Raw genomic sequence first — 26,512 nt, 5'->3', positions numbered from 1 at the left:
AGAGAGAGAGAGAGAGAGAGAGAGAGAGAGAGAGAGAGAGAGAGAGAGAGAGAGAGAGAGAGAGAGAGAGAGAGAGAGAGAGAGAGAGGGAGAGAGAAATGGGAGGAGGGTTGCAGCTCAGTGCAGAGGTTGAGAGGGCTGCACTCGGGAGAAGGACTCATGCAAAGAGCCTAAAGTGTGGCGATGAGAGCGAACCCAAAATAGCAGAGGAGTAAAAGAGAGGGATGGGGAGAGAGGAAGGAGGGAGGAGGAGGAGAGGTCGGGGAGAGAAATGAAATGAAGCAAGATAGTAAAATTAAGTGGTGGGTGGATGAGGGACTAATCTTGTGTGTGTTTGTGGGTGTGTGTCAGAGAGAGTGGGTGTTTAAGGTGTGTGTGTTTACGTGTGTGTCTGAGTGTTCAAGGTGTGTGTGCGTGCGCGCGCGTGTGCGCGTGAGTGCAAGTACGCGTGTGTGTGTGTGTGTGTGTGTGTGCGTGCGTGCGCGTGCGTGCGTGCGTGCGCGTGTGTGTGTGCGCGCGCGCATGTGTCTTATCTGGTCAGTGCAGGGAAATGACTTCTGTGTCCTGCTGTGGCAAGAAATGCTGACAGTAGCTCAGTAGCTCACAGACCTGTCACTCTCGCTTGCTCACACACACACACACACACACACACACACACACACACACACACACACACACACACACACACACACACACACACACACACACACACACACACACACACACACACACACTGTATCTCTCTTTTGCTTCAAATCTTTCACTCCCTCTCACCCTCTCTCTCTCTCTCTCTCTCTCTCTCTCTCTCTCTTACACACTTTCGCACACACATACTGATAGACACACTTGCTCTGTTTAATTTCTCTCTCTTGCTTGCTTAGCAACTCTCTGCCCTGTCATTCATTGTCATACTCACCTTCATATTTCTCACTCACGTACAGTGCTTACTCACTCTGTCAGTGTCAGTCTCTCTCTCTCTCTCTCTCTCTGTCTCTGTCTCTCTCTCTCTCACTCTCACTCTCACTCTCACTCTCACTCTCTCTCTCTCTCTCTCTTACTCTCTCTCTCTCTCTCTTACTCTCTCTCTCTGTCTCTGTCTCTGTCTCTCTCTCTCTCTCACTCTCTCTCTCTTACTCTCTCTCTCTCTCTTACTCTCTCTCTCTCTCTCTCTCTCTCTCTCTCTCTCTCTCTCTCTCTCTCTCAAATCTCTGTGTTGCTCACTGTCACCTTTCTTTTTTGCTGACTGTCTCTCACATACTGTTTCCCTCTCGAGGTTGTTAATTTTCAAATACTTTCTCATACACACCAACTGGCACATCATATGAAAACGGTCACATTGTCACACACCTGAATGCAGTCTAAAGAAAGGATTAGCCTGGCAAGTGATATGAAATGTTTAGTCTGGGCTTGCACTGTAGGCAAAGCTATGAAGCCAACGGTTCGTGTTTAAACTGTGTTGTCATCGTGCTGACCCCATGTCAATGACTTGCTACACAGATTCAAAACTACACATAGTGTTGTAATTATAGGACATTATTATATGGTTGTGACGTCATCTGTCGAATGCCCCATTCATTTCAACGGGGCTCCCCAACGTTCGGACGTCTGTTATTTTTCGATAACGGACGGGTTGGTCTATAACAGACCGCTGTCGATGGCAACAAGACATTTCACTGCTAAAGCGACTTTTCAACAAGACTCTAATCAGCTGCTGTGATAGACAGCACCCGTTGTCCTGGCTACCGCTGTCAATGGCAACAAGACGTTCACTGCTAAAGCCACTGGCTTGTATACAAGTCAGTGGCTAAAGCGAATGTTTCATATCACTCCGCAGGGGGTCCGGTCTTTTGTCACTTTAATCAGCTGCTGTGATAGACAACACCTGTTGTTCTGGCTACCTAGCTGTTTCCTAGCGGTGTTCCACAACGGCACTGTTTTGTTTTGCGCAGCAACAATCTTAACATTAAATAGGCCTAGGTCTAAAGAAATGTCCCCGCCATGTGTGAATCATTTAAGTATATCCATATAATAAGCGGGTTAACTTTCGGCGAGTCGGTCGCTTTGTGGAATAGCAGCACTTCAGAGAGAACAAGACCCCTCCGCTCCGCGTCGGGGTCTAAAGATTCTCTCTGTCGTGCTGCTATTCCACGGTAACCCTTACTTAATCCATTAATTCTACGATTAGCCTTTATGGTAGCCACGAGAAATCCGTCTCCGTGGTCGATGGGAGATGGTCTCATCTTACTCTATCATTTAAATTAATTGAAGTTCCATATTGTGCTTTATTAGCATGTCTGTTGCTTTATAGCGTCGCAAAAGCATACAAATAATAAAACGAAAGTGTGAATATAGTTACCTTAACCAATCAGTAACGGAGCTCGCGGGTGAGTTCTACGTCACCACTCTCAACTGTTTGCTTATTGGCGAAACACTGAGAGAACCGAGCTCGAGGCTTTTGCCAGACGATGTGCGGAGCCAAAATCTTTGGGTGGAGTACATGGATGGCGTCGCCAGGCTACCTTTATGGTGCAAGGCTATACCAACCCACTAGGCAAAAAAGAATATTCTGTTGATCAAGTTTACTACGCTACCACATTACAGTACCGCCTTCACTATATGAAACGCCCTTAACTTGCATGGTCAAAAAAGTAGTTACTAAGTAGTTACTAGTGTACTTACAGTACAGACAACATCTGTCCTCAACCTTGTTGCGTGCGTGTTCATGTGTGCGTGTGAGAGAGAGAGAGTTGGTGCGTGTGTGTTTGCATTTTTGTGAGAGTGTGTTTGTGTGTCTGAATGTGTACCTTTCTGCCTGAAGCGCTTTGTGTGGTTGGGTGGGCCGCAATTACACCTTACATGTGAACTCTCCATTACACTCCACCCACACGTCTGTATTCTACACCTACTCCATTCCACACACCCACTTCACTCCATTTGGTGGTTCACACCCCCGCGCAGCAAATCACCCCCAGTCATCCCCAGAGCTGTTTTTCTTCCCGTGTAGAAGCTTATGGGACTCAATAGAGCTGGGCGGTGTACGGTTAAAAAACCGTGATCTCGGTTTACACTACACAAGGGTCTCTTTTTGATGAGAGACGGTTTTGTTGTTGTTGTTGCTACTATGTTATGTGCGTGAGCTTCATACTCCGTGTCACACTTCCAAAGATTCTTCTAATTCATAAGTCTCTGACACTTCATTTCAACTCTGCTAAGTCCACTGTTGTTGCTGTTCTACTAGGGAATGTCACCACAATGTAAGATGTTGATTGAACTAATAAAATAATTGGTTACGCGCTAGAGGCTAGTGAGAGTGAAACATGATGAACACACATGGCATGGATGAATCATGACAAACATTTCAATTAATTTAGCCTACCTTTGATCTCACAAAGTTAAATAAAAGGCAATTATATGTGGTGCTATGTTAACAGGCTACAACAGTTATCTGATTCTTAACTGTATTTAATTACCATCCCAACTGTGTGCGCAGTGCTGTTAAGACTGCTTATAAGCTAAAGTAGCCTAGCTTTCAAATGCAATGGGCAGACAAGATACATTGCTACATTGCTATATTTGTTTGAAATGATTTGGGGGCAAAATAGGAGCGAAACACATCGCAATATGACACAAACTACCGGACAAAATACCTTCTACGTTGGATTTGGACTTTAATTCAAAGACAATATGCACACAATGTCAAGTAAATCCGTTTGTTTTCAGTGTCTGTCTTCAGTCTGTTTCGTTTCTGTCCCACTGTTGTTTACTCGCTAGTCCAGTCCAGCGGCAGCGCAACGCGCCGGATGTGTTGCCAGGTGTAGAACGACAAATAAGCCATTAGTGTTGCCAGGTGTAGAACGAAATAAGCTGTTTTGGGCTGTCTTGGAAAAAAAGCCCAAAACAGCTGCTTATAATCATTTAACCCTTCTTCCTTGAAAAATCTATGACACCCTGGTCAAGATTTTAGGTTATTTTATGAAATGCTGCATTTTCCCCTTTGTTGGATAGGGAAATATAAACTATAAATTATAGAAAATATTATTGAAATGAAAAAATGATAAAATATAAATGGAGATTAATTTAAATTCATGATTTTATCTCATTTTAACATTTAATTTGAGATCTTTTCCTCAGAAAGATTAAGATTTGGGGGGAAATCATCGCATATCAAAAAACCGTGCAGAAAACCGTGATATCAATTTTCATCAAGAAAACCGTGATATCAATTTTCATCAAGAAAACCGTGATGCTAATTTTTTCCAAAACCGCCCAGCCCTAGGACTCAATGTGCTCAGGTGACTTCCAGAGGTCTTTTTCTTCCCGTGCAGAAGCTTAGCACTGGATGACAAGGGGGAAGGACTCTCTGTGCTCAGGGGGGGAGGGAGGTGTCATCCAGACCTGCCCCCCTGGCCCCTGCACACTGCACACTGAACATACTTGAACGGTGCAAGCTGCTCCACCCCATCCCCCGCACAGATATACCGCTCCGTACAAACGGGGCCCACTAGTTTGACGTCCTTTCGGTACTGATGTCTTACATCACATGGTAATCAAACATTTCAAACAAGCGATTTTAGGGTTAGGGTTAGGGTTAGGGTTAGGGTTAGGTTTTATGGTTAAGGTTAAGGTTAGGTTTAGGGTTAAGGTTAAGTTAGGGTTAGGGTTAGGGTTAGGGTTAGGGTTGTATGATTTAAGACATCAGTACCGAAAGGGCGTCAAATTAGTGAGTCCCCGTACAAACGTGTTCGTTGTCCCAGGTCCAGGGAAACGGCCAGGGGGTTGGAGTGTGTGGGGTTCAGAATTGGGTCCTCATTACGCTATATGTACTGGGAGCGGAACTTTTTGGTGACTTTTTCCTGGGTCTGGCAAAAGCTGTGAGCAGCCCTGACTCCGTTTGCTTGTTTCCCCCCACCTGCAGCCAAACTCCAGTCAAAAGCTGCAATCTGCCTGTCTCATTGTTAGTACAAAAGAGGCCTATGAGAGCAAAGGAAAGGGGGAGGATCTGGCGTAAATAGAGTCTACTAGACTCTTCTATCCTCGTCTCATACATCTGTCCCTTTCCCTTACTCGCTAAAAGCTTGAAGAGATTTATCGGAAAACTTTTTTTTTCTGGCAGCACTTCACGCAGGTAGAGGCACGTACAGGGGGGTCCGTGGAGAGGGTGAGAAGGCGAGCGAAAAAAAAGAAACTTTAACATGATGGATTTCCTCTTGTTTTCTCCCACCCCCCTCCCTGAAAACGACTTAACTGACATGACGTGGTGTTTACACAAAACTCCTGTCCTCGCTGGTGTAGTGACTTACGGAGTAACCTATAAGTAGAACTGTGGTTCAGGGTACAATGCCACAGAGACTTTGAGGTGCAGTTATTGGTACATCTTGTTTTGTGCTACGTCTTGGCTGGGAACAATGTACATAATGCTGTCGAAACATTAATTTAAAGGTGCATTGGTTTGTGATATGGAAAACGGCGACAGCCACTATGCCAATGTGCAGACTTAGACTGAAAATGGTCTTCTTTACACCTCCTTTGTCTTGTGATAAGGCCTGATGGTCCAATTGTGTCCTTTTTTATTTTTTAGAGATATTGCAATGTCAGTACAGTGTCAGTACAGTGCAGTAACTAATACCGAATACCAAAGCTTTGAAACGGATTTGTTCTCAGTTTCAATGTTGGCGTAGTTACTGCACGTACGTAGGTGGCGAGCAGGGGTTACTGCCTTTGTGGATGTGCACAACTTTTAGGATTTTGCACAAGTCCTAGTTTACACACACACACACACACACACACACACACACACACACACACACACACACACACACACACACACACACACACACACACACACACACACACACACACACACACACACACACACACAATATGCCCTATTGTCCTACTCCGATGTCCCCATTTAACCTGTAATTACAGTGCTTGTGCTTACTCTACCTAGAAGCAGAATCCATTTTTATTGGCACTTCCACACCTCTTCCAGTGCACATCTGGCTTTTAAACGGAGGTTCCCAATATATGGTCCGTCAAGCTCTCTCGCTTTCTCTCTCTCTCTCTCTCTCTCTCTCTCTCTCTCTCTCGCTTTCTCTCTCTCTCTCTCTCGCTTTCTCTCTCTCTCTCTCTCTCTCTCTCTCTCTCTCTCTCTCTCTCTCTCTCTCTCTCTCTTTCTCTTTCTCTTTCTCTCTCTCCCCCTCTCTCTCTCTCTCTCTCCCTCCCCCCCTCTCTCTCTCTCCCTGCCTCCCCTCCCTCCCATCCTCACTTACTCGTACATCCATGTCAAAATCGGGCAGGGTCTTTGCGATGGCGTGGCTGTTATTAGGAAACGTCAACTCCATCGTATTTAGTTGCCAGGACCTCACAAATGTCAGACGACTTCTGACAGCAACGCTGACACTATTCTGACAGACAACTGTCCTGCTCTTCTGCTTACGCCATTTTTCGCTCCACCACCACTCCATTTCACCGTCACTATTACAGTTACTATTACTTACACACACACACATATATATACACACACACACACATACACACACACACACACACACACACACACACACTTTCACTTCTTTCACTTTTCACTTCACTACTTACACTCACCGACACATAACCTTGCTCTAAACACTGCCACATTCTTTTTCACCCGTCCAAATCCTACAAGACCGAAGTAATCCGCGCTCGTCTGCTTATTGAAAGTATTTATTTGATCAACACTAGTTCCAGCGAGGGCTTCAAACACGCAGCCAATGGATGTGAGGCTGCGTTATTGTGATTAACGGGCAGCCAGCCAGTGGGTGTGGGCTACATCATGACGGTAGTGTTCATGGGTAATGTAGGCAATCTTGGCGTTTTAACGTTCATCAGACGGGCAGCTGTTTAACGTTCAGTTGGGCGCGCGCTACCGGCCAATTTGGCTAGTGGATGATTTGTTTCTACTAGCCAAAATTATATTTCACCCGCATTTGGCCGGTTGGCGGGCGTTAATTTAGAGCCCTGGTTCCCTCTCTTTATGCTCACTCTTCCACTCACTCTGTCCATCTCTCTTCTTCTCTCTCCTTTCCCCTCTCCCCCCCACCCTTCATACCCTTTACATCTCTCATTCTCTCTCTATGGCCAGTATTCCACTCTCTCCCTCCCACAGTCGTCTCTCTCTCTCTCTCTCTCTCTCTCTCTCTCTCTCTCTCTCTCTCTCTCTCTCTCTCTCTCTCTCTCTCTCTCTCTCTCTCTCTCTCTCTCTCTAATGGTCCCCATCATGTCCTCCACTTGGGCCACACGTGTGTCCTCTCTCACATGACTCCTCTGTTTGTGTGCACTTAACAGTCAACGTGCATCGATTTCTCTCTTTTTTTTCTTTTTACAGCCAGAGAGAGGGTGTTAGTGGAACATCTTCATCCCGGAGCTCACTTTAGAGAGACCCTGTTAGACCCTGTTAGACCCTGTTAGACCCTGTTAGACCCTGTTAGCTTGGCATGTGTCCAGGCCGGGAAGTGCTGCTTTTATTGAGGCCGTGCTGAAAGATGGGAGCAGCCACGCTAAGCTAGGTTTATACTCCACCTGTCTGTCAGTGCTGCTGCATGTGCGGAGGCAAGATGGGGGTGAACGCACATGCTTTGCAAATGGCCTTTTCAAGATGCAAAATGCTGCACTGAGGCAATGTCAAGTGTGTTGTAAGCCAACTTTAGCCTAGTAACTATCTGCATCACTTGTTTTTTTTCCATGAGTGCAAGTTGGTTCACTTAACAACCCACACATACAGCGCTGCAAACACTGGGCAAGAACACTTAGGATTTAGTCAAGTTTGTCCATAAATAAAAGGGAATACATTTTTTTTTTGCTTTATCTTTCTAAGATCATACCTATAGTGACGATGGATATTTGAAGTACTGTGGCATTGTCTATACAACTGCATACTTTCATTTTCACTGACATCCACGTAACTGTACAGTTCTATTTTTACATTGTCCCTGATCATCTGTATCAGTGTAGTGTTATTTGTGTAGCATCAGGTATGCGCTATATACTCTAAGCCAGTGGTTCTCAACCATCATTAAAAAAAAAAAAATGTTTTTGGTCTTTTACGACTTTATTGATGACAGCACAGGAAACAAATGGGGAGATAGACGGAGAGGGGTAGGCAAATGACCCGGGCCGGGAATCGAACCCGGGCCAGCCGCATGGCAGACGAGTGCTCTACTGGTTGGCCACGGCAGGGCCCTCAACTTTTTTTGAACCAGCTCCTCTTTTAGAGCTTTTATGTACTTGATGAATACATAATGTTGCAATATCGTGTGACTTATGGTAGATGCCCTGTACACGATACCCTGTACACGGGACTGTTCACATGAAGTCCTACCCAGAGTGCCCAAGCTTTTTTTTCTAAAGCCATGGTTGTGATGCCAGCCCGCATGATTGGATTTTGACGGTGTGTGGCTACCAGCAGGTACCCCACTGATGGAGTGCTGCGGGTGTCATCACCCCCCATAAAGCTAAGCCAGATGGAGCACATCCACTCAGGGCGATGACTGGAAGAGTGCGTGCGTGCGTGCGTGCGTGCGTGCGTGCGTGCGTGCGCGCGCGCGTGTGTGCGTGCACGTATGTGTCGTGAGTGAGTGCGTGTGTGTGTGTACGCGTGTGCGGGTTTGTTAAGAGCAGTAGTTCTGTTAGGTTTCTGACAGGGTCACAGGCCCCGATGCGGGTAATCTCTTTAGAGTGTGATGATGACAAAGAAATATTAAACGCACACACGCACGCACACATGCGTGCGCACACACACACGCACACACACAGACACATGCATGCACACGCACACGCACACACATGGAGAGACATGCACACACTCTGTCATCTTGTCCTTGATGTGGGTGTAATGTGTGTAATGGCTGACTCTTCAATGCATTCTTGAGTCTCAAGCACTCGTAAATGGTTATCATCTTTAGCAGAGGGATTTACGGCCGCAAGTGTGTCTGATGCTGATTCATTCCCAAGGGCTTGACACACAAGTCTATAGAGATTTCTGTGCGATCATGTCATAGCACACGTTCTGTACATAACACTTCACACATTCAGCTACAGGGTTTTTAAAGTATGGAAGCCGCAAAGACCCCTTTTATATACAACATGATTATATAAGATACACAAGTGTGTGATGAAATTAAATATCTACTTTTACTTTTTGATATTGCCATGAGGCCTTTTTGGATTTAGAGTCAAGCTTTATAGCCTAAACTTAGATGTTTAGCGTACTTAAGAGACAAGAATGTTTTATCAGATGTATTGTCTTTGTAATTGTTTAACGTTCTTGACAATATTACGATAGGCTTGTAACACTGCAGTGAAACTGCATTTGGATTTACCTCAATAATTTAGTCATGTATAGTCACTGTCATGCCTATGGTTTTGTTGGATGTAAATTTATTTTCAAATACAATATACTGATCATTAATTAACGTTTAGGATTATATAGTACTATAATACAAAAATAATAATGTGTACTTATTATACAAGGTATACACAAGTGTGAGGAAATTAAAAATATATATTTTTATTTTCCCTTTCTCCCCTCTTTCACCAGGTCCACACCAAGTTCCACTGCCGTCAAGCGCACACAATGGGATCAGACACGTCTTGCTTAACGTTTTCCTACGACGGGACTACTTTGGCATCAAGAGGAGGTATGGTGATGATGCACACACACGCGCGCAAACTGACAGACAGACGGGCACGGACACAGACAGACAGACGGGCATACAGACAGACCGACAGACAGATCGGCACGCACACAGAAAGACAGACAGACAAACGGACAGACATACTAACTGACAGCAGCAATAGATAACCATATAGGATGGTGTGCAATGCCCGAAATGAACACACAGAGGGCCATTGTACCAAGGACACGGAAATGACCTTTGTAAGCTAAGAAGATACTCTCACAAGATGCACGCTCTGTCATACAGACACACTCACACTCACACTCCCACTCACACACAGGCTGACACACTCACACACTCACACATAAACAGCCTTGCTAACCGAAGTCCACTTAAAATATTCCAGAATAAACACGCTCTCCCTGTTTTGGTCTTGGGCAATTTCTCGTAATTCTTCTGTATTGCCCGTACGCAGTCACTCACGTTCTGTTTCTCGCTGCCAAATTATTCGCTCACTCACTCAATATGGCTCATTGGTAGACCCACACCTTGCTCCCATTTCCTCTTAACGCACACACACAACACACACACACACACACACACGCACGCACACTCTTTCTCTCTTTTTCATGGTCTGTGTCAGTAAATCTCCTCCCTCTCTCTCGCACTCCCTCTTAAACAATATGTATTTTGCACACCAGTCTTTAGAGGACTGCTTTCTTTTTTCTCTTTCTCTTCCACCTCTTCACTCTCCATCCAGCCCTTCACCTGGAGTACCCTAGTGTCCTCCAACCCTAATCCTCATCTGACCCCCAGACAGACAGTCAGACAGACAGACGGCCCCCACCGAGTATCTCTCATTCCCTGACACACTCCCTTCTTTTGCTGACTCACTCCCACCCTTCTCCAACTCCTCCCTTCTTTCCTCCACACTGTCAGACCCAGACCCAGACTCTGCACCAGTCTTGCTGCTGCTGCTGCTGCTCCTCACACAATGGACCCAATTCAGCCCACAAGCGTTTTGTAAAAAAAAAAACCCTCAAAAAACGCACCGCTTCTCTTCCCTCTGCAGCGGCCTTCAACACAAATGTGCCCCTCTCTCTGTCTCTTGTCTAGTTTAGCCCTCTTTAAAGCATATTTTAACTTGCGTTGCACTTGCTTTGAGAATGAAAAGGCAGCATTTTTTTAAAAGATACTGTAGACAATTTTATTAAGGTCCCACCTCTGTCTGTCTGTCTGTCTGTCTGTCTGTCTGTCTGTCTGTCTGTCTGTCTGTCTGTCTGTCTTGTTCTCTATCTCCCGCTGCCTGCTTGTTTCACTCTCTCTTACACTCTTTCTTTCATTCTCTGTACTCTGCTTCTCTTTTCTCCCCCTCTCCCTCCTCTATCTCTCTCTCTCTCTCCCTCCCTCTCTCTCTCTCTCTCTCTCTCTCTCTCTCTCTCTCTCTCTCTCTCTCTCTCTCTCTCTCTCTCTCTCTCCTTCTCCCTGCCACATCAATCACCCATGGCCAGTGTTGTGCGTCACCAGCTGCCTTAACAAAAGGCCAGACTGTTTTCTCTTGTGACGATGCAGACGATGATTATTATCGGCGTGATTATGATGACAATGATGGGGCTGATTTTTTTTTTGGTGGCGTTTTCCATGATGATGTGGCTGATTGTCACGAAGCGCATGGAAAACACCGCTGACAGTGTGACTTGTGTTTGTTAGGTGATGACACACTCAAGACATGGGACATTCGGAACTTCAAGAAGCCCTTGAATGTGGCTACTGGACTGACCAGCTTCTTCCCAATGTGAGTGCACGGTGGACTAGGCAGTGATCAGACATTCTTCCTAGATCTATACTGTATAGTACATTCTAAATTCTAATAATATTCTAATATTCTAATCAAAAAGTTGAATTGGTGTCATTATTGCCCATATTTAGAGAGAATCTGAATTCAGAGGGGCCTACGTGCAACAAACATGGCCTGTAGCCTTATGCCGTGTCCAGACCAAGAGCGAACTACGCTGCCTGGTAGCGTGGGTAGCAGAAGAAGTTTCGCCTTGAATTCGCTGTATTCGCTGCAGACGCAGCATTGACATGTTTGATTCAGCTAATCACATAACGGCTCTGGCTTGACAGCCTGGGACATTCGGAGATATGAACGTTCCGATTGGTTTTCGCCGAACAGCGTCAGAGCAAATTCGCCTGCGATTAGATTTAGTTTAATCGTCAAAATTCGCTCTGGTCGCGCAAGAAGCTTCGCTCCTGGCGAATTCGCTTTGGTAGCGCAGGTCGCGTGCCCTCCATAGAGAAATAATGACTTCCGTCGCTTTATTCGCTCCGTTCGCTCCTGGTCTGTACACTGCATTATAATGTCTCCTCTTATGTAACAAGTGAGCCATTGACTTAAAGCCCTATGACTTATAACTTCTCACAAAGGTGTACATGCCCCCCATTTGTGGTCACTCAAGACATTCTGCTTTATTTCAGTATATCCTGATGATGTGGGTTCCTTGTTTGTAGGTGTAATATTTTTAGCAGTTTATTTCCAGAATTCATGGAGCCCATTTAGAAACCACGACCATCAAATTCTACTTTTCATACACTAAAAGGGGAATCTATCTGTAAAACTTACAAAGACTTTGATCGTACTAGTAAATATTAGTTTATTATTTAGTAAAAATTCATGAAAAGATCAAATTTGGCAACAGGCAGCACAGTTTCAATGATCAGCATAATTGCAATACCTTCTCATAGTTGCAATATCCTACACAGTGTACCTTAAAGAAATTATTGGTTGTCTGTAAGAACATTCATCTCAAAGACACACACATAATCAGGTGCTTAATCTTAGTAGTGGTAGTAGTAGTAGAATAGAGTTCCTTTATTTATGCTCAAGAAAATCTCCCCAAAAAATGATTAATCTTGAATGTATTGTCAAGAATTTTAAAGCGTTATTGTGTGTAGGGTTTATGTGTCATTTGTTGACTTCCTGTATTTCTGTACCTGCTGTCATTAGGACTGACTGCTGCTTCAGTCCAGACGATAAACTCCTGGTGACAGGTACATCAGTGAGGAAGGGGGACGGCAACGGCAAGCTGGTGTTCTTCGACCGAGGCACTTTCCAGAAAGTCTATGAGATTGACGTCACCAATTCAGTAAGACACACACACGCACACGCACACACACACACACACGCACACGCACACGCACACGCACACGCACACGCACACACACACACACACACACACACACACTTCCACTCAGACCAATTTCCATTGAAATGCAGTAGTCCTATTAAACCTTTTCATTATTGACGCCATAACATAACGATTGAGACTTGAAAACGGCTGTTATTTAAAACTTCCAGTTACATTTCTTTGGAAGTGGAATGTCCACTTGAGTCCGCTGTGGACTCTTCAGCTGCGTTCCCCGTCCCTTCCTCCTCCCCTCCTCCCCTCCTCCCCCCTCCCCCTCCTTGTCAACTTTTAAATCATTTAAATCAGCCCCAGTTGGATTAGTCTCCTTCTCTCGGCCCTTCCAGAATGCTGTTGAGATGGGCTACATTTCTCAAGATGAGCTACGTACCAATAGGCTGTTGACGTATCCCAAACTCTAACCATAATTGCAGGAACATACTGCAGGCGGCAAATGCGATAAAAAAGCTGAAGAATCCTGTTGGTCTGAAGATGCCTAAAGCGGAGGTAGATTGAACCTTTTAATGTTCAGTCGGTGGGAGCAGCCAACTGCAGCTTGTGTTTGGAAAATGTAGACATCCCTTTGTTTGCTACCAAACTGCATCATAGCTCATTCCATATTGTTAACTGATGTTCCATTTCATTTTGATGCTTTTGACGCTTATCAGGCTTGCTCCTCCATAAGTCTTTCTTAATTCTTCCACAATAAATCACTTCCGTCGCTCTTGCCACGGTCAGTCTGCACTACAGTAGCGCCACTGGGGATTAGGGTTACTGTAGGAACAGAGTGATGGCTTCATAGCTCAGCCCAGTGGTTCTCAAACTTTTTCCATCATTCCCCCCTTCAGCGGGTCTGAATGCTTCCGAGCCACCCCCACCCCCCAAGCAACAGCAGTACTCGCACAGACTGATTTTGCGACTGCAGTCGAATGCAGATGTTTGTTCATTTCCTATTATGCTATTCAAATTCATGACACTTAATGATTTAATGTTGGTGAGGGCTTTAAACTTATTTACTTATTGGCGAGACATCAAATAATTTCCTTGGGGGAATAAAAACCCACAATCGGATGTCAAACGCCCCCCCCCCCCAAGATGCCCCCCCGCCCCCACTTTGAGAAACACTGGCTCAGCCCATCAGATAGCTCATACCGACACAACACCAGGCTTGGACGAGAGGAGGAGGACTAGGACTTGGTCATGTCATGGTGAAGGGACGTTGACGTTGACATTGAGATGGGTTGCTTTGTAGATTAGCTACCAATACACTGTTGACGTAGCCCAAAGCCCTAATTCTAACCCCTAGGGGCCCTAGTGTACTGTAGTGTGCTGTAGTGTGCTGTGGTGATGGCTTGGTAGCTCGACTTGACAGATAGATCATATCGACACGGCACCATTGAATGAGAAGAGGACCTCCACATGGTAATTTCATGGTGAAACTTTGTTAACTTGGCTGCCCGCCTGTCCTATTTAGTGGAGCATGGTGTTATCTCAATTCGACGTTCCTGTCCCCTGCTCAGAAGGAGCTTTTTATTTTCAAAAAAATATTATCCATAAGAAATGCAAAGACTCCAAAGGAAGGAGCTCAGAGTTTGGTTTAAAAAGCATGTCAGTCAGCCTGCTACAGTAAAATATCCGTAACGGTGTGCGTGTGCGTGTTTGCGTATGTGGAGTTTTTGGTGGAATTTTGCCTTCAGGAGTGAGCTGTATTTGTCCAGACACAGAAAAAAATCCTTCTCCCACTTCCAAAGCAGTTCCCGCAACAAAGTGCTCGTGGTGTGTGAGTGCGTCTGTGTGTGTTTGTCTGCATGCGCATGTCTGTGTGTGTCTTGAAGATCGGCCAACTGCAAGTGCTGTAGAAAGGCTGTTTGACTGGCTTGACTGCCAACACAACACATATGAACAGAGTTTCTTGATGCAAGCCCTCCGTTAAAAAAATAAAAGGAAACGCACATCAACACACACAGGCTTATGAACAAAGAGTGATTTATTTATAATGGCTACTTTCAGAGTAGATACTATTCAGTGTTGGGACCGTGACAGTTTGGGGGTTGCATCATTTGCCAATGTTCTGATTGATGAAAAAAAACATCACTTTCATTTTTCAGTTTTCATTTGGTTCAATCTAGGAAACGATTTTATATTTGAAGAGAATTTCTGGTTTCTGAGAACTGGCCCGTTGACTCTCCTCGTGTGGACTGACATAAATGCTGAAATTAGGGGATTGTGATGATGAGCGATAATGGACTGCACAGACTTTGTTGCAAAATCGCGTGCATCTTTTAGGTGGGATCACTGCCACCATGCAATGTGTCTGCTGAGGTCTGAAAGGCCAATCAGTTTTGCTCAACATCTGTCAAGCCTGCTGTCCCATTTCTGCCATGGTTATTTTCCTGATTTTTAATTGTCTTTTAAAGGAATCATAGAACTCCCTCTTTCTAACTGCTAGAAACTGTCTTTTGAGCCTCAGAAATGGCATGTGCATATTGACAGGGATGAAAGCGCCCCTCAAATACTGGTCCTGTCTCAAATAAGTCTTGAATTCTACAGTATAACCTCTTAAATGCTTTTGTGATTGCAGTTCCCTGATATCACAAAGCAGATTATACACAAAACATTCATACTGGACACTGCTATTATGAGACTGCTGGTATTACACGTGAGCAAGGGAGCATTCTGATGACTTTGCCTGGTCAGAATTACGCTACTTTACACTAAAAGTTTATTCAAGGCAATGTATGTAGTTACTTAGGTGCAGGGTATTGATTACAGTCTCAGGAGCAATGTAAGGTTTGATGCCTTGGGGCAACTCTAAAATGTGTAACGTGCATCGTTGGTCTTGATGTGTAATCTGCCCGTATGTACAAGTATACATAAGGTTTCCCGTTGACAAACATTCCTTTCTGCGTGAGCAGCTAGGGGTCCCTCTGCAATCTATGATTGTTAAGCAACTGCTGTCACTCAAAAAAATGTGCCCATGTGGTTGGCTGCTTAGCATCTTGCCCCTCCTCACAGTGTAAATGGATCAAAGATGTCCAAAGTGAAATTGTCCTTCAGTGTAACGGATACCTTCTGCTAACTGTAACTTTAATAAAAACATGATTTTTAAATTGTTTCAAGTGAATGGATGACAGCCGAGGCTTTCATGAATTCACTGGAAAAAATAAATGGATGAAAAGAGTCATGTTTTTTACAGTTACAGTTAGCAGAAGGTATCGTCTTTGACCCGAATGTTGGTAAACAGGAAAACTACCTTTTGCAGCAGCGCCATTGTTCACCCCCTTCCTCCTCCCGCCCCAATTCGCTGATTGGTCATGTTGTTTGTAATCTCCCAGAAGACCTACCCTAGACATAATGTGGAATGAATTGTTAATTGAGCAAACTGGTGTGGATAGCAAGGCCAGGCTAACTTGCATCCATCATGGAATTTTTTTGCAATTGAACCTAGTAAAGTAAAAGGAAAAAAATCGGCACACTTTCAAGTCTGTGCAATAGACTTTACTGAATCCAAGTTTTTGGTCGCTAGACCTTCATCAGGCAGAGTGCAATTGTGAACCTGTTACCCTTGGGCTGCAAGACCAATTCAGTCATTGCTATCCCATGGCTGCTTCAAGAATGCGCAGGCATAAAATGCCTCTGGAACATACAGTACATGCATACAGACACGCATACCAGCCAGCCAGCCTACCACATGATGGAGACCTGGCTGAAAATGTCGGCAGATGAACGAATCTCTCATCCGCTTCAACCACCCCCCCACCATGGGCTCCGACACACACACACACACACACACACACACACACACACACACACACACACACACACACACACACACACACACACACACACACACACACACACACAGAGTTAACCTTTCTTAGGATTCCACATCTGCAGGTAATAGAGACAGAAGAGCCGTTGCCTCCCTGCCGTGCCGCGTGTATGAGTGGTCAACCTGCACCCGTCCGACCCGTCGAACTATTTACTGTGTTTACGCTCGCGCCTCTTCACCTTCTGACCCTCACCTACACACACACACACACACACACACACACACACACACACACACACACACACACACACACACACACACACACACACACACACACACACACACACACACACACACACACACACACACAACCTACCCCAAGTCAAGTCAGCCAGGTTGCGTTCGTGTCTAAGTGCCGGCCCTGTCTTTATGAAGTGGCGTACCAGGCACTCTCCAGGGAGGGGAGAGCCACCAATCATTCCCAGTGTAAACACCCTCCATAACCTGGGCCCTGGGTCGTGCTCTTGTGAGCAGAATGGGGGCTATGCACTCAGGCAGGGCTAAGTAAATACTTTGCAAAGGGGGCACGTTTGATGGTTGTAAGTCAAGTTCCGTCAGAGCACAGGTGAGAGATCCAAGTGTGGCCCGAGAATGTTGCACGGTGAACTTTTTTCTTCCTTTTCTTTTTTCCCTTTCTTTTGTGGCACACACTTTGTTTAGTCTTCTGTCAGTTGATCTTCTGTAAATATTGTGCATTTGTGCCCAGGAATTTTCTGTCCAAGGCTCATGAAATGATCCATCGTGGAGTTGTTTTTTTCTGGTGCTGTGTGTGTGGTTTGCTGGGTAAGTTGGGCCGCTGTCAGCTTGATGGAGAGCTCTCTTTCACAACTCCCAACATGCATATATCTGTCACCCTCTTGTGAAGACATGAAATGTCCTCTTCTCTTCTCTTCTCTTCTCTTCTCTTCTCTTCTCTTCTCTTCTCTTCTCTTCTCTTCTCTTCTCTTCTCTTCTCTTCTCTTCTCTTCTCTTCTCTCCTCTCCTCTCCTCTCCTCTCCTCTCCTCTCCTCTCTTCTCTTCTCTCCTCTCTTCTCCTCTCATATCCTCTCCTCTCCTCTCTTCTCTTCTCTTCTCTTCTCTTCTCTTCTCTTCTCTTCTCTTCTCTTCTCTTCTCTTCTCTCTTATCCAATCTTCTTTCCTCTTCTCCGTTCTTTCTCTTTTTCTCTCCTTGTGCTCCCCATATGGCCCTGAAGTATATCCCTCCTTATCCCCACACTAATGAAACCTTTCTACCTGGTCCATCAAATCTGTAAAAGCGAATCGACACACAAAGCGAGTCTGGCTAACCACTAAACCTGACTCTGTATACAGCACCATGTCTGTGCTTTTATATTCGGGGCTTTTTAGAAATCCTGCAGGCAGTTTAAAAGCATATACAACAGAAAGAGAAAGATGGTCCCTCTCTCTCGCTCGCTCTCTCTCTCGCTCGCTCGCTCTCTCTCTCTCTCTCTCGCTCTCTCTCTCTCTCTCGCCGACAGGACAGGACCCAGGTGCTTGTCGGGGAGTAGCTGACAGCTCGGCCTCACCGCATGCTTTAGCAGGGGATATCTCCTGAGCTGTAGAGAAAAGCCAGGAATGGGGGCCTGGTTTCTTGCTTCTTGCTGTATCTCCCTCTCGCTCTGCATCCCCTCTCACAGCCCCTTCCCCACGTCCTACCTTTCCCCTCTACTGCTCTTTCAAAAGGGAGAGGGAGAGTAAAAAAAAATGAAAGTGATGTGTCGGCCATGCGAGGGAAAACTGTTGACAGGCGAGGCTCTTATCTTAGCCCGCTTTGCTATTGTTTCCCCGTCCGTTGTTTGCCCGTGTGGGAATTCCAGTGGATTTGTGAGAAGGAGGGTTTGAGGGGGAGGTTTTAAGTGGCAGGACCACACATTTGCTTCCTCTGAGCATACCACACGCAACGCACACGATTCTGGGTTGCCAACGAAATATGTACCGCAATGAAAATGTGTTTATATGTAACTCACGTCCACAACCGTACAGACAATACACTCCAAAACCACAAAATGTTCACTTTTGCTGAAAAAAGTCTTGTTCCATTTGTCCGCTGCTGTGTAAACAACAAAATATGTACCGCAATGAAAATGTTTAGACGCTACCTCCATACACAGAGTCTTGAGCACACATGCAGTCAAATACTACACTGCGAACTGTATGTTTTTAGTACACACACAGGTTGTTATAGTGTTCTATGCTGCCTAATGTGCACAAGTTCAGTACATGCAATCCATCAAATCTATTTCAAAACCTGCAAAAGATTCACTTTTAGCAACAAAAAAAGGGAAAAACATATAGTTGTTTGGTGGCCTTGTCTCAAGTTACAATGCGGCAAGTGAATGAGTGATTGAATGAGTGAGTCAGACAAGGCAGGCAGTTTAAATGCCTCGACCTTAAGTGAGGGTGTCCTGCAGTGCTTCATGCACCATTTCAGATCCCCACTGCGTCGTGTGAGTGTGTGTGCATGATGAATGACCATCTCATGACTTGGTTCAGCACGTCTGGCTGTGCCCAGTGTGGACGTGAGAAGATGGAGACCATGACCTTTGGATGAGGAATGATGAGGACAGTCCGAATTTTTGCTCTTGAGGTCTGATAAAAGGCTCATAGGGACGACTTGCTATGGAAATTGCACCCCATGCACTATACTGTTTGCTAAGCAATTCTTTTCAAATTGTGGCAGATCTTGTATCAGAGAATAAAGTGCTTCTATCACATCAAAGCACTTTTATCACTTCCAACTGTTCATATATTTCGCTAATATCCATTAGCAAGTGCACAGGTGGGTAAAGCAAGTATGAAATCACCCAGTGAGAAGATGAAGCCCATGACATTCAGATGAGAAATGATGAGACAAGTCAAAATTTTTGCTCTCGAGGTCTGATAAGAGGCTCAAAGGGACGGCTTGCTACGGAAATCCCCTCAAGAGTCCTACTGTATTGGGAGTTTCTTGAAAGCCTGTCTTTTTTCAGAGGAACCCCCCTACTCTTTACCTGCATTGTTTGCTGAACAGTTCTTTTCCAGCAAGTAAAGCACTTCTATCACTTCCAACTGTTCATATATTCTGTTAATGTCCATTAGCAAGTACAAGTGGGTAAGGCCAGTGTGAATCACCCAGTGAGAAGATGGAGACCACGACCTTCGGATGATGAATGATGAGATGTGTACAAATTTCTGTTCTCCTCAGTTCTGATAAGAGAGGCTCATGAAATCCTATCGAAGAAATCATGCTGTGAGTCCTATCACAAATTTTTTGAAAGTTAGTCTTTGATGATCAACTCTTTCAAAAAAAGGAGGTCTTCCATCAGAGAGGAAAGCACTTTCATCACCTCCAACTGTTCATATAGGCTGTTAATGTCCATTTGCAGAACTGCAGAGGTAGGTAAGACAGATGTGCAAGATGTGAGAAGATGGAGAGAGAGAAGATGGACCCCTGACCTTCAAACGTGGAATGAGACGCACCGGTTTTTTGGTCCTTAGCTCCGTTGAGAATTTCAATGATTGAAAATTAAATTTCATTCATGAGCCTTACAGTGACATGGTCAAGAAATGAAGTCTACTATACACAAACAAACCCATTTTCAATAGGAAGACAACTTAACTTTGCTGCTTTACCAAAACTATTGATGCCTTCCAAATTGTCGATTTAATATGCTCAATTAATCACTTTCATTACATAGAATGAAACAATGCACAATTACACACACTAGAGTCATGCTACAAGTTTGACAAAAATTGCCTGATCATAACTTTCCATCAAAGGACATATGGAGTCTCTCTCAGCCTCTCTTATTGCAGTGCACAGCAGCCACCGCAGACTCTACTTATGGGGGCTCCCATTGTGTTTGTGCACAAGCCATTCACGATCGTCACACTTTCTCAGGACCTTGTTTGCAACCTTTCTCTCCTCCTCTCCGTTTCTCCTGGTACCCGCAGACGTCCCGTGGAGTGTTTTGGTCCGGCTCAGCCTGGCCAAGCTCTGCCCCTGGCTCTCCCCCGGCGTCGTGCCAGAGCCTGTCCCGGCCCGTCTTTTCCTCCACTGGGTTGTGTTTGAGTGAGGCCCGTTACCCGGGCAACGCTGATGGGATGTTTGACACATGGCCTTTTGGTTGCCACTGAAGTAGCGCTCCTGAGGCGAGATGGCCTACAGATTAATCAAAGCAAAGGCTCGAATGGTATGCCCCCGACACCCCAAACACACTGACACGGACACAGACACTGTCACGCACACACATGATCACAGACACGGATACATGCAGTCACACACGCAATCACACACATATATACGCATGGGTCTCACACGCACACGCACACGCACACACACACACACACACACACACACACACACACACACACACACACACACACACACACACAGATGACCACACTCCCAGACGGACACAAAACACACATTTATGTCCTTACACACACACGCACACACACACACACACACACACACACACACACACACACACACACACACACACACACACACACACACACACACACACACACACACACACACACACACACACACACACACACACACACACACACACACACACAGGCAGGCATGGAGGCACGCACATGTTCCCTGCTGAGCTACCCTGTTTCTCTTCTTTATTTATTTATTTATTTATTTGGTGATAATGTGTCCCGATGGTGCGTGCAAGGGTCCTCAGCAGGCCAGAGTGAGTGCCAGTGCCAGTGCTAGTGCTGTGAGGAGCAGCACAGGATTAGACTGCTACATGTCATTCCAGCCCCCGCGGGGGGATTTTCTAGATCTTTCCTAAATCAGCAATTACAGCCAGCCACATGCTCCGGGAGAGAGAGAGAAAGGGAGATGGAGAGGAGAAAAGCAGATTAAAGCTTTACTACATCATCCCGTTAAGTAAATACGACTATGAGAGCCAGCGGGGGGAGGAAGGGGGGGGGGGGGGGGGGGGGGGGTGTTTGCAGTGGGAGTGAGGATACAGTGAGGATGTAGTAGTAGCAGCCTACTACTTCCCTTCAGTGCTGCGTACAGTACACCAACCCTGTCAAGTGCAAGCTCCTGCCACCGATTGGCCCTAGTAGCAGGACTGCATTCTGGGTCAGGCTGTGTGGCATCTGTGGGAGTTGTGTGTGTGTGTGTGTGTGTGTGTGTGTGTGTGTGTGTGTGTGTGTGTGTGTGTGTGTGTGTGTGTGTGTGTGTGTGTGTGTGTGTGTGTGTGTGTGTGTGTGTGTGTGTGTGTGTGTGTGTGTGTCGCACAGGAAGAGAAGAGAAATTCCATCCCATCCCATCCTATTCTATTTGTACAGGCCGGTTAACAATGCCAGTTAACCCATTGATGCCTAAGGCACCTGCAAAAAAGGGTGCTGAATGCCTGACCCTTTTTAAGAAAAGCTGCCCTCAGCCTATAAAAGCCTAAATATCTCAGCTTCTGAAGCTCATAAAAATGTTGCATTTAAACACCAAGACCCTCAACTTTCATTAGAATGTGTTCATTCATCTCAAACAAACAGAGATTTTTAGCCCCTTAGCGCAGTACTATGGCTCTCTGTAATGTCATAGCAATGTTGTTATGACGTAGTTATGCATTTTCAGCAAGTGAATAGGGTCGCCGGCGACCCCAGCTGCAGTAAGAGGCTACTTAAGTTGTCTCAAATCTCATGAGCCTGAATGTTGCGTAATGCAGCTCCAGGCGCCAGGGCCAATGTTGCACAACGCAACATCAGGCATCAATGGGTTAATTGTACTGTTGAATGGTTCTGAGCAAGGTGTAATGCTCTCTTAACACACTGGCCCAAAGAGCCTGGGATGGAGTTGTGGTGGTGCACTGGAAAGACGAGAGTGTGTTCTGATTGGACAAATTTGGATTTGTCACGGAATCAGCCGACAGATCACATTACATGTGACAGATACTTCCAACAGATCCAACGTGACTTACAAACAAGGACATAATCAGTAAACTTTCTATATTTGGGGAAATGCAGAATATTAAGAAGAATATTAAGAAGAAATATCTATAAAGAAGAAATATCCTCACCTGTACACACTTCTTTATCAGGTGTCTGAGGTGTGCAGAGTATACATGCCAAGAAGGGTTACTGCATAAGAGCAGGGTTAGTTTTTAAGTAAAATGAACTTTTACAAGCTTCATGAGGGTTGCAAGAGATGGCCCTTGTCTTATATCTAGAGGAGGTAAACCAACTCATCAACTGGTGGAAGAGGAACAACTTGCTACTCAATATCAGCGAAACAAAAGAAATAACTTTGGACTCCAGGAAAGAACAGCCAACGCACATCCCACTCATCATCAATGGCAGTGCGGTGGAGGCAGTGAAAAGTACACAGTTCCTTGGAGTGCACGTCACAGATGACCTTGACTGGACTTCAAACGCCACCTCGCTGATCAAAAAGGCACAGACACTAATCCACTTCCTGCGGAGGATGAGAAGAGCTCCATTCCATTGAGAACATCCTGACCAGCAGCCTCTCTGGCAAGGCAGCTGCCTAACTGCAGACAAGAAGGCATTACAGATGGTGGTGAGGACTGCAGAAAAGATCACCCCTGCATCTGCAGAATCCGATCACCCCTGCCAGCCATTCCAGACATGCACACTACACACTCAAAGAGAGTGGATAAGAGACAGGTTCGGCCCATTGTTTCCGGGTTCTGCTGTCGCAAGGGGGAGGAGGAGGGGAAATCCCCCCTTAAGGCAGACCTAAGGACTGTCCAAAGATTCTAGGAGCTTTATGACACACCCCTTTAGGCAGAGCAGAACCTGGTCAAGTTAGGTGCCCATAGCAACCTATTACCTTGGCATATCTCCATAATACTCCTGGAATCTCTGACGCACTGTTCCAAGAGAGTTATGAAGAGTTATGATCATCAAAGACCTCACCGACCCAGCACACAAACTCTTCTTCTTACTCTACCATCAGGGATGCGCTACTGCAGCATGCAGTACCACACAAGCCAGCTGGGAGCTTCTTCGCTCAACGAGCCATCAGGCTCATCAACACACTGAGGAAAACTACATGAACATTTCAAGGACAGAGCATTCCCTAAACATTTCAAAGACCATGTCACTTGCTCTTTACTGTTTGTACCTTGCATACTACATCTACACTACTGCTGTATGTCCTTTGATTGTACTCTGCTGCTGGTGTGTGTGTGTGTGTAAGCGTGTGCGTGCATGCATGCGTGTGTGTGTGTGTGTGTGAGGGAGAGAAAAAAATCATGTATCATGATGTTTTACTGCACATTGTGCGTGTGTATGTGTGATCATTGGAAATGTCTTCATCAATATGTTTAGTTTAACTGCACTATGAAGTCTGGTCAAATCCAATTTCAATTGTCTGTTAGATGGATTTTTGACTATAAAGTACACTTTGACTTTGATATCGTCTGCAAGCTTTTCCCACCATTGAATGACATTGACTGCGAACAGTTTATACTAGGATTGCCTTATGTAAGCAGAGGGCGAAGCTATATGATTTTTGTTTGAGAAGTGCAGTTTGATGTTTTAATGTAGTGCTTACGGTCTTCCCTTCAGTGTGCCTGTGTGTGTGTGTGTGTGTGTGTGAGAGAGAGAGAGAGAGAGAGAGAGAGAGAGAGAGAGAGAGAGAGAGAGAGAGAGAGAGCTGTCAAACAGCCCTCCACCACCCCGGTCATGTTCATCTTTCCTCTTGTTATTCCACACTTCCTCTCTCATGCAGGTAAAAAGAGTTAGACAGACAGACAGGTAGTTAGAAAGATGGATTGATGGACAGAGAGAGAAAGGCGGAGTGGAAGAAAGACGTTCCTGATCAGAGCATGCTGCAGAGTGGGCAACTGAACAGCTGGATGTTAAGCGGCTTTGCCAACCCTGCCCTTGCCCTTGCCCCCGACCCTAACCAGCCAACCACACCCCTTGACACACTCACTTTGTGGTTGGCACAAGCTCACACACACAGCAGGGACACACACATGCGGGCATGCACACATGCACACACACACGGGCGCGCATATGTGCGCGACACACGCACGCACGCACGCACACACACAGTCAGGGACACGCCACGCACACATACACTCACGGCGCGCGCGCACGCACACTCACGGCGCGCGCGCACGCACCCTCACACACACACACACGCACGCACGCACGCGCGCACACACACACACACACACACTCCCACACAGTGAGGGACACACATCTGCACGTACGCCTCACACGTCAGAGATGGCCAGGTGGACTAAAGGCACACATCTGCTTAGACTGGAGAGTACTCGTCCTCCAGCTGTTACACTGCAACCGTGTGTGTGTGTGTGTGTGTGTGTGTGTGTGTGTGTGTGTGTGTGTGTGTGTGTGTGTGTGTGTGTGTGTGTGTGTGTGTGGGCTGAGCTTGTGTGCACTGAGCGTGTGTGTGTGTGTGCGTGTTTGTGTGCTGAGCGTGTGTTTGTGCACGCACTGAGCATGTGTGCATGCATCTCATGCTAGGATGAATGAACTCATCATTGCACTGTAGCATCGTTGAAATGAAATCACTATCCGTTGCCTGCCTTGTGTCTGGCACACAAGAAATGCGGTTTATGCCCCCATTAGTGGTTGCACAGACACATTCACACATTCAGTCACAGTGATGACCTCAGTCGTTAAAACGTCTGCCGCTGAAGTCTGCTTTGCCATTTAAAGTCAAATTTTTGAGGGTTTTATTCGAGGCCGTTATGATCTTAATGGAAAAGTGAGTGAGTGTTTTTGTGCGTTTCTGAGAGAGTGGAGTGGAGTGAAGTGGTGATATTCCAATGCTTTGAGCAGAGTGATGTCAACCTCTGAAGAGTGTATGTGCGTGTGTGTGTTTTTGAGCGCGACAGGCCACATGCTCCACATTGGTATGCAGTGCATTCGAGGAAGCTCTGTTTTTGTAGAGGTACTTAGCAGCAGGGTAAACCAAGCGAGTTTGGAGTGTGCGCACACAGCCTGTCTTTCTCTTTCTCTTTCTCTTGCTCTCTTGCTCTTTCTCTTTCTTTCTTGTTCTCTTGCTCTTTCTCTTTCTTTCTTTCTCTCTCTCTCTCTCTCTCTTTCTTTCTCTTTCTCTCTCTCGCTCTCTCTCTTCCTCTCTCTCTCTCACACACACACATACACACAGAAATATAATCTTCCACACAGTCACTACTGTAATGTCTTTGTCACACAACATGTACAGATACATGGAAAAGGTTTTACACTGCCATTGGCTTGACGCTTACACACAAAGGGCAACTCATGCAACACTTGTCAGCAATCCAAGTACAGTATTGTTGTGTAAAGCAAGTCACGCACCCATTCTCTTGTAAAGGCTACGGGCACATGTATGCAGAGATAAGATGTGTGGATGCAGATATACAGCAGTATACAGTTGCGCACACAGGATAAGGAATTTGTATTGTACTACACACACACACACACACACACACACACACACACACACACATACACATACACATACACATACACATACACATACACATACACACACACACACACACACACACACACAATCTCCCAACACATGCACGGACATAAGCACACGCACACACACACACACAAAGGAAGCACACACACACACACACACACACACACACACACACACACACACACACACACACACACACACACACACCTAAGCGCATGCACGATAACAGCCCACCATTGGCAGTGGTCCATCTGTCACACACAGACTGAGCGATTCAAGCCTCATCCCAACAGCCTAATATAGTCAACCAGACCACAGACAGAGTGAGTGTGTGTGTATGCGTGTTCGTGTGTACGTGAATGTGTGTGTGTGTGTATGTGTGTGTGTTCCTATGTGTGTAAAAGGCCCACTGCAGAAA

The 26,512-nt window shown here is 45.7% G+C and overlaps 1 protein-coding gene across 1 annotated transcript in view; it reads left to right on the top strand.

The window, feature by feature from the left end:
- Nucleotides 1–26,512, top strand: part of LOC134459363 (WD repeat-containing protein 70) — a 131,225-nt gene that overhangs the window by 73,265 nt on the left and 31,448 nt on the right. Inside the window, exons 11-13 of the mRNA XM_063211701.1 lie at nt 9,578–9,677; nt 11,367–11,451; nt 12,664–12,802. Of these exons, the coding sequence (XP_063067771.1) occupies nt 9,578–9,677; nt 11,367–11,451; nt 12,664–12,802 (324 nt within the window). The remainder of the gene's footprint in view (nt 1–9,577; nt 9,678–11,366; nt 11,452–12,663; nt 12,803–26,512) is intronic.

Source organism: Engraulis encrasicolus, chromosome 12 (assembly GCF_034702125.1).
Source record: "Engraulis encrasicolus isolate BLACKSEA-1 chromosome 12, IST_EnEncr_1.0, whole genome shotgun sequence".
NCBI lineage: Eukaryota > Metazoa > Chordata > Actinopteri > Clupeiformes > Engraulidae > Engraulis > Engraulis encrasicolus.
This window is presented reverse-complemented; position numbering and strand designations above follow the sequence as displayed.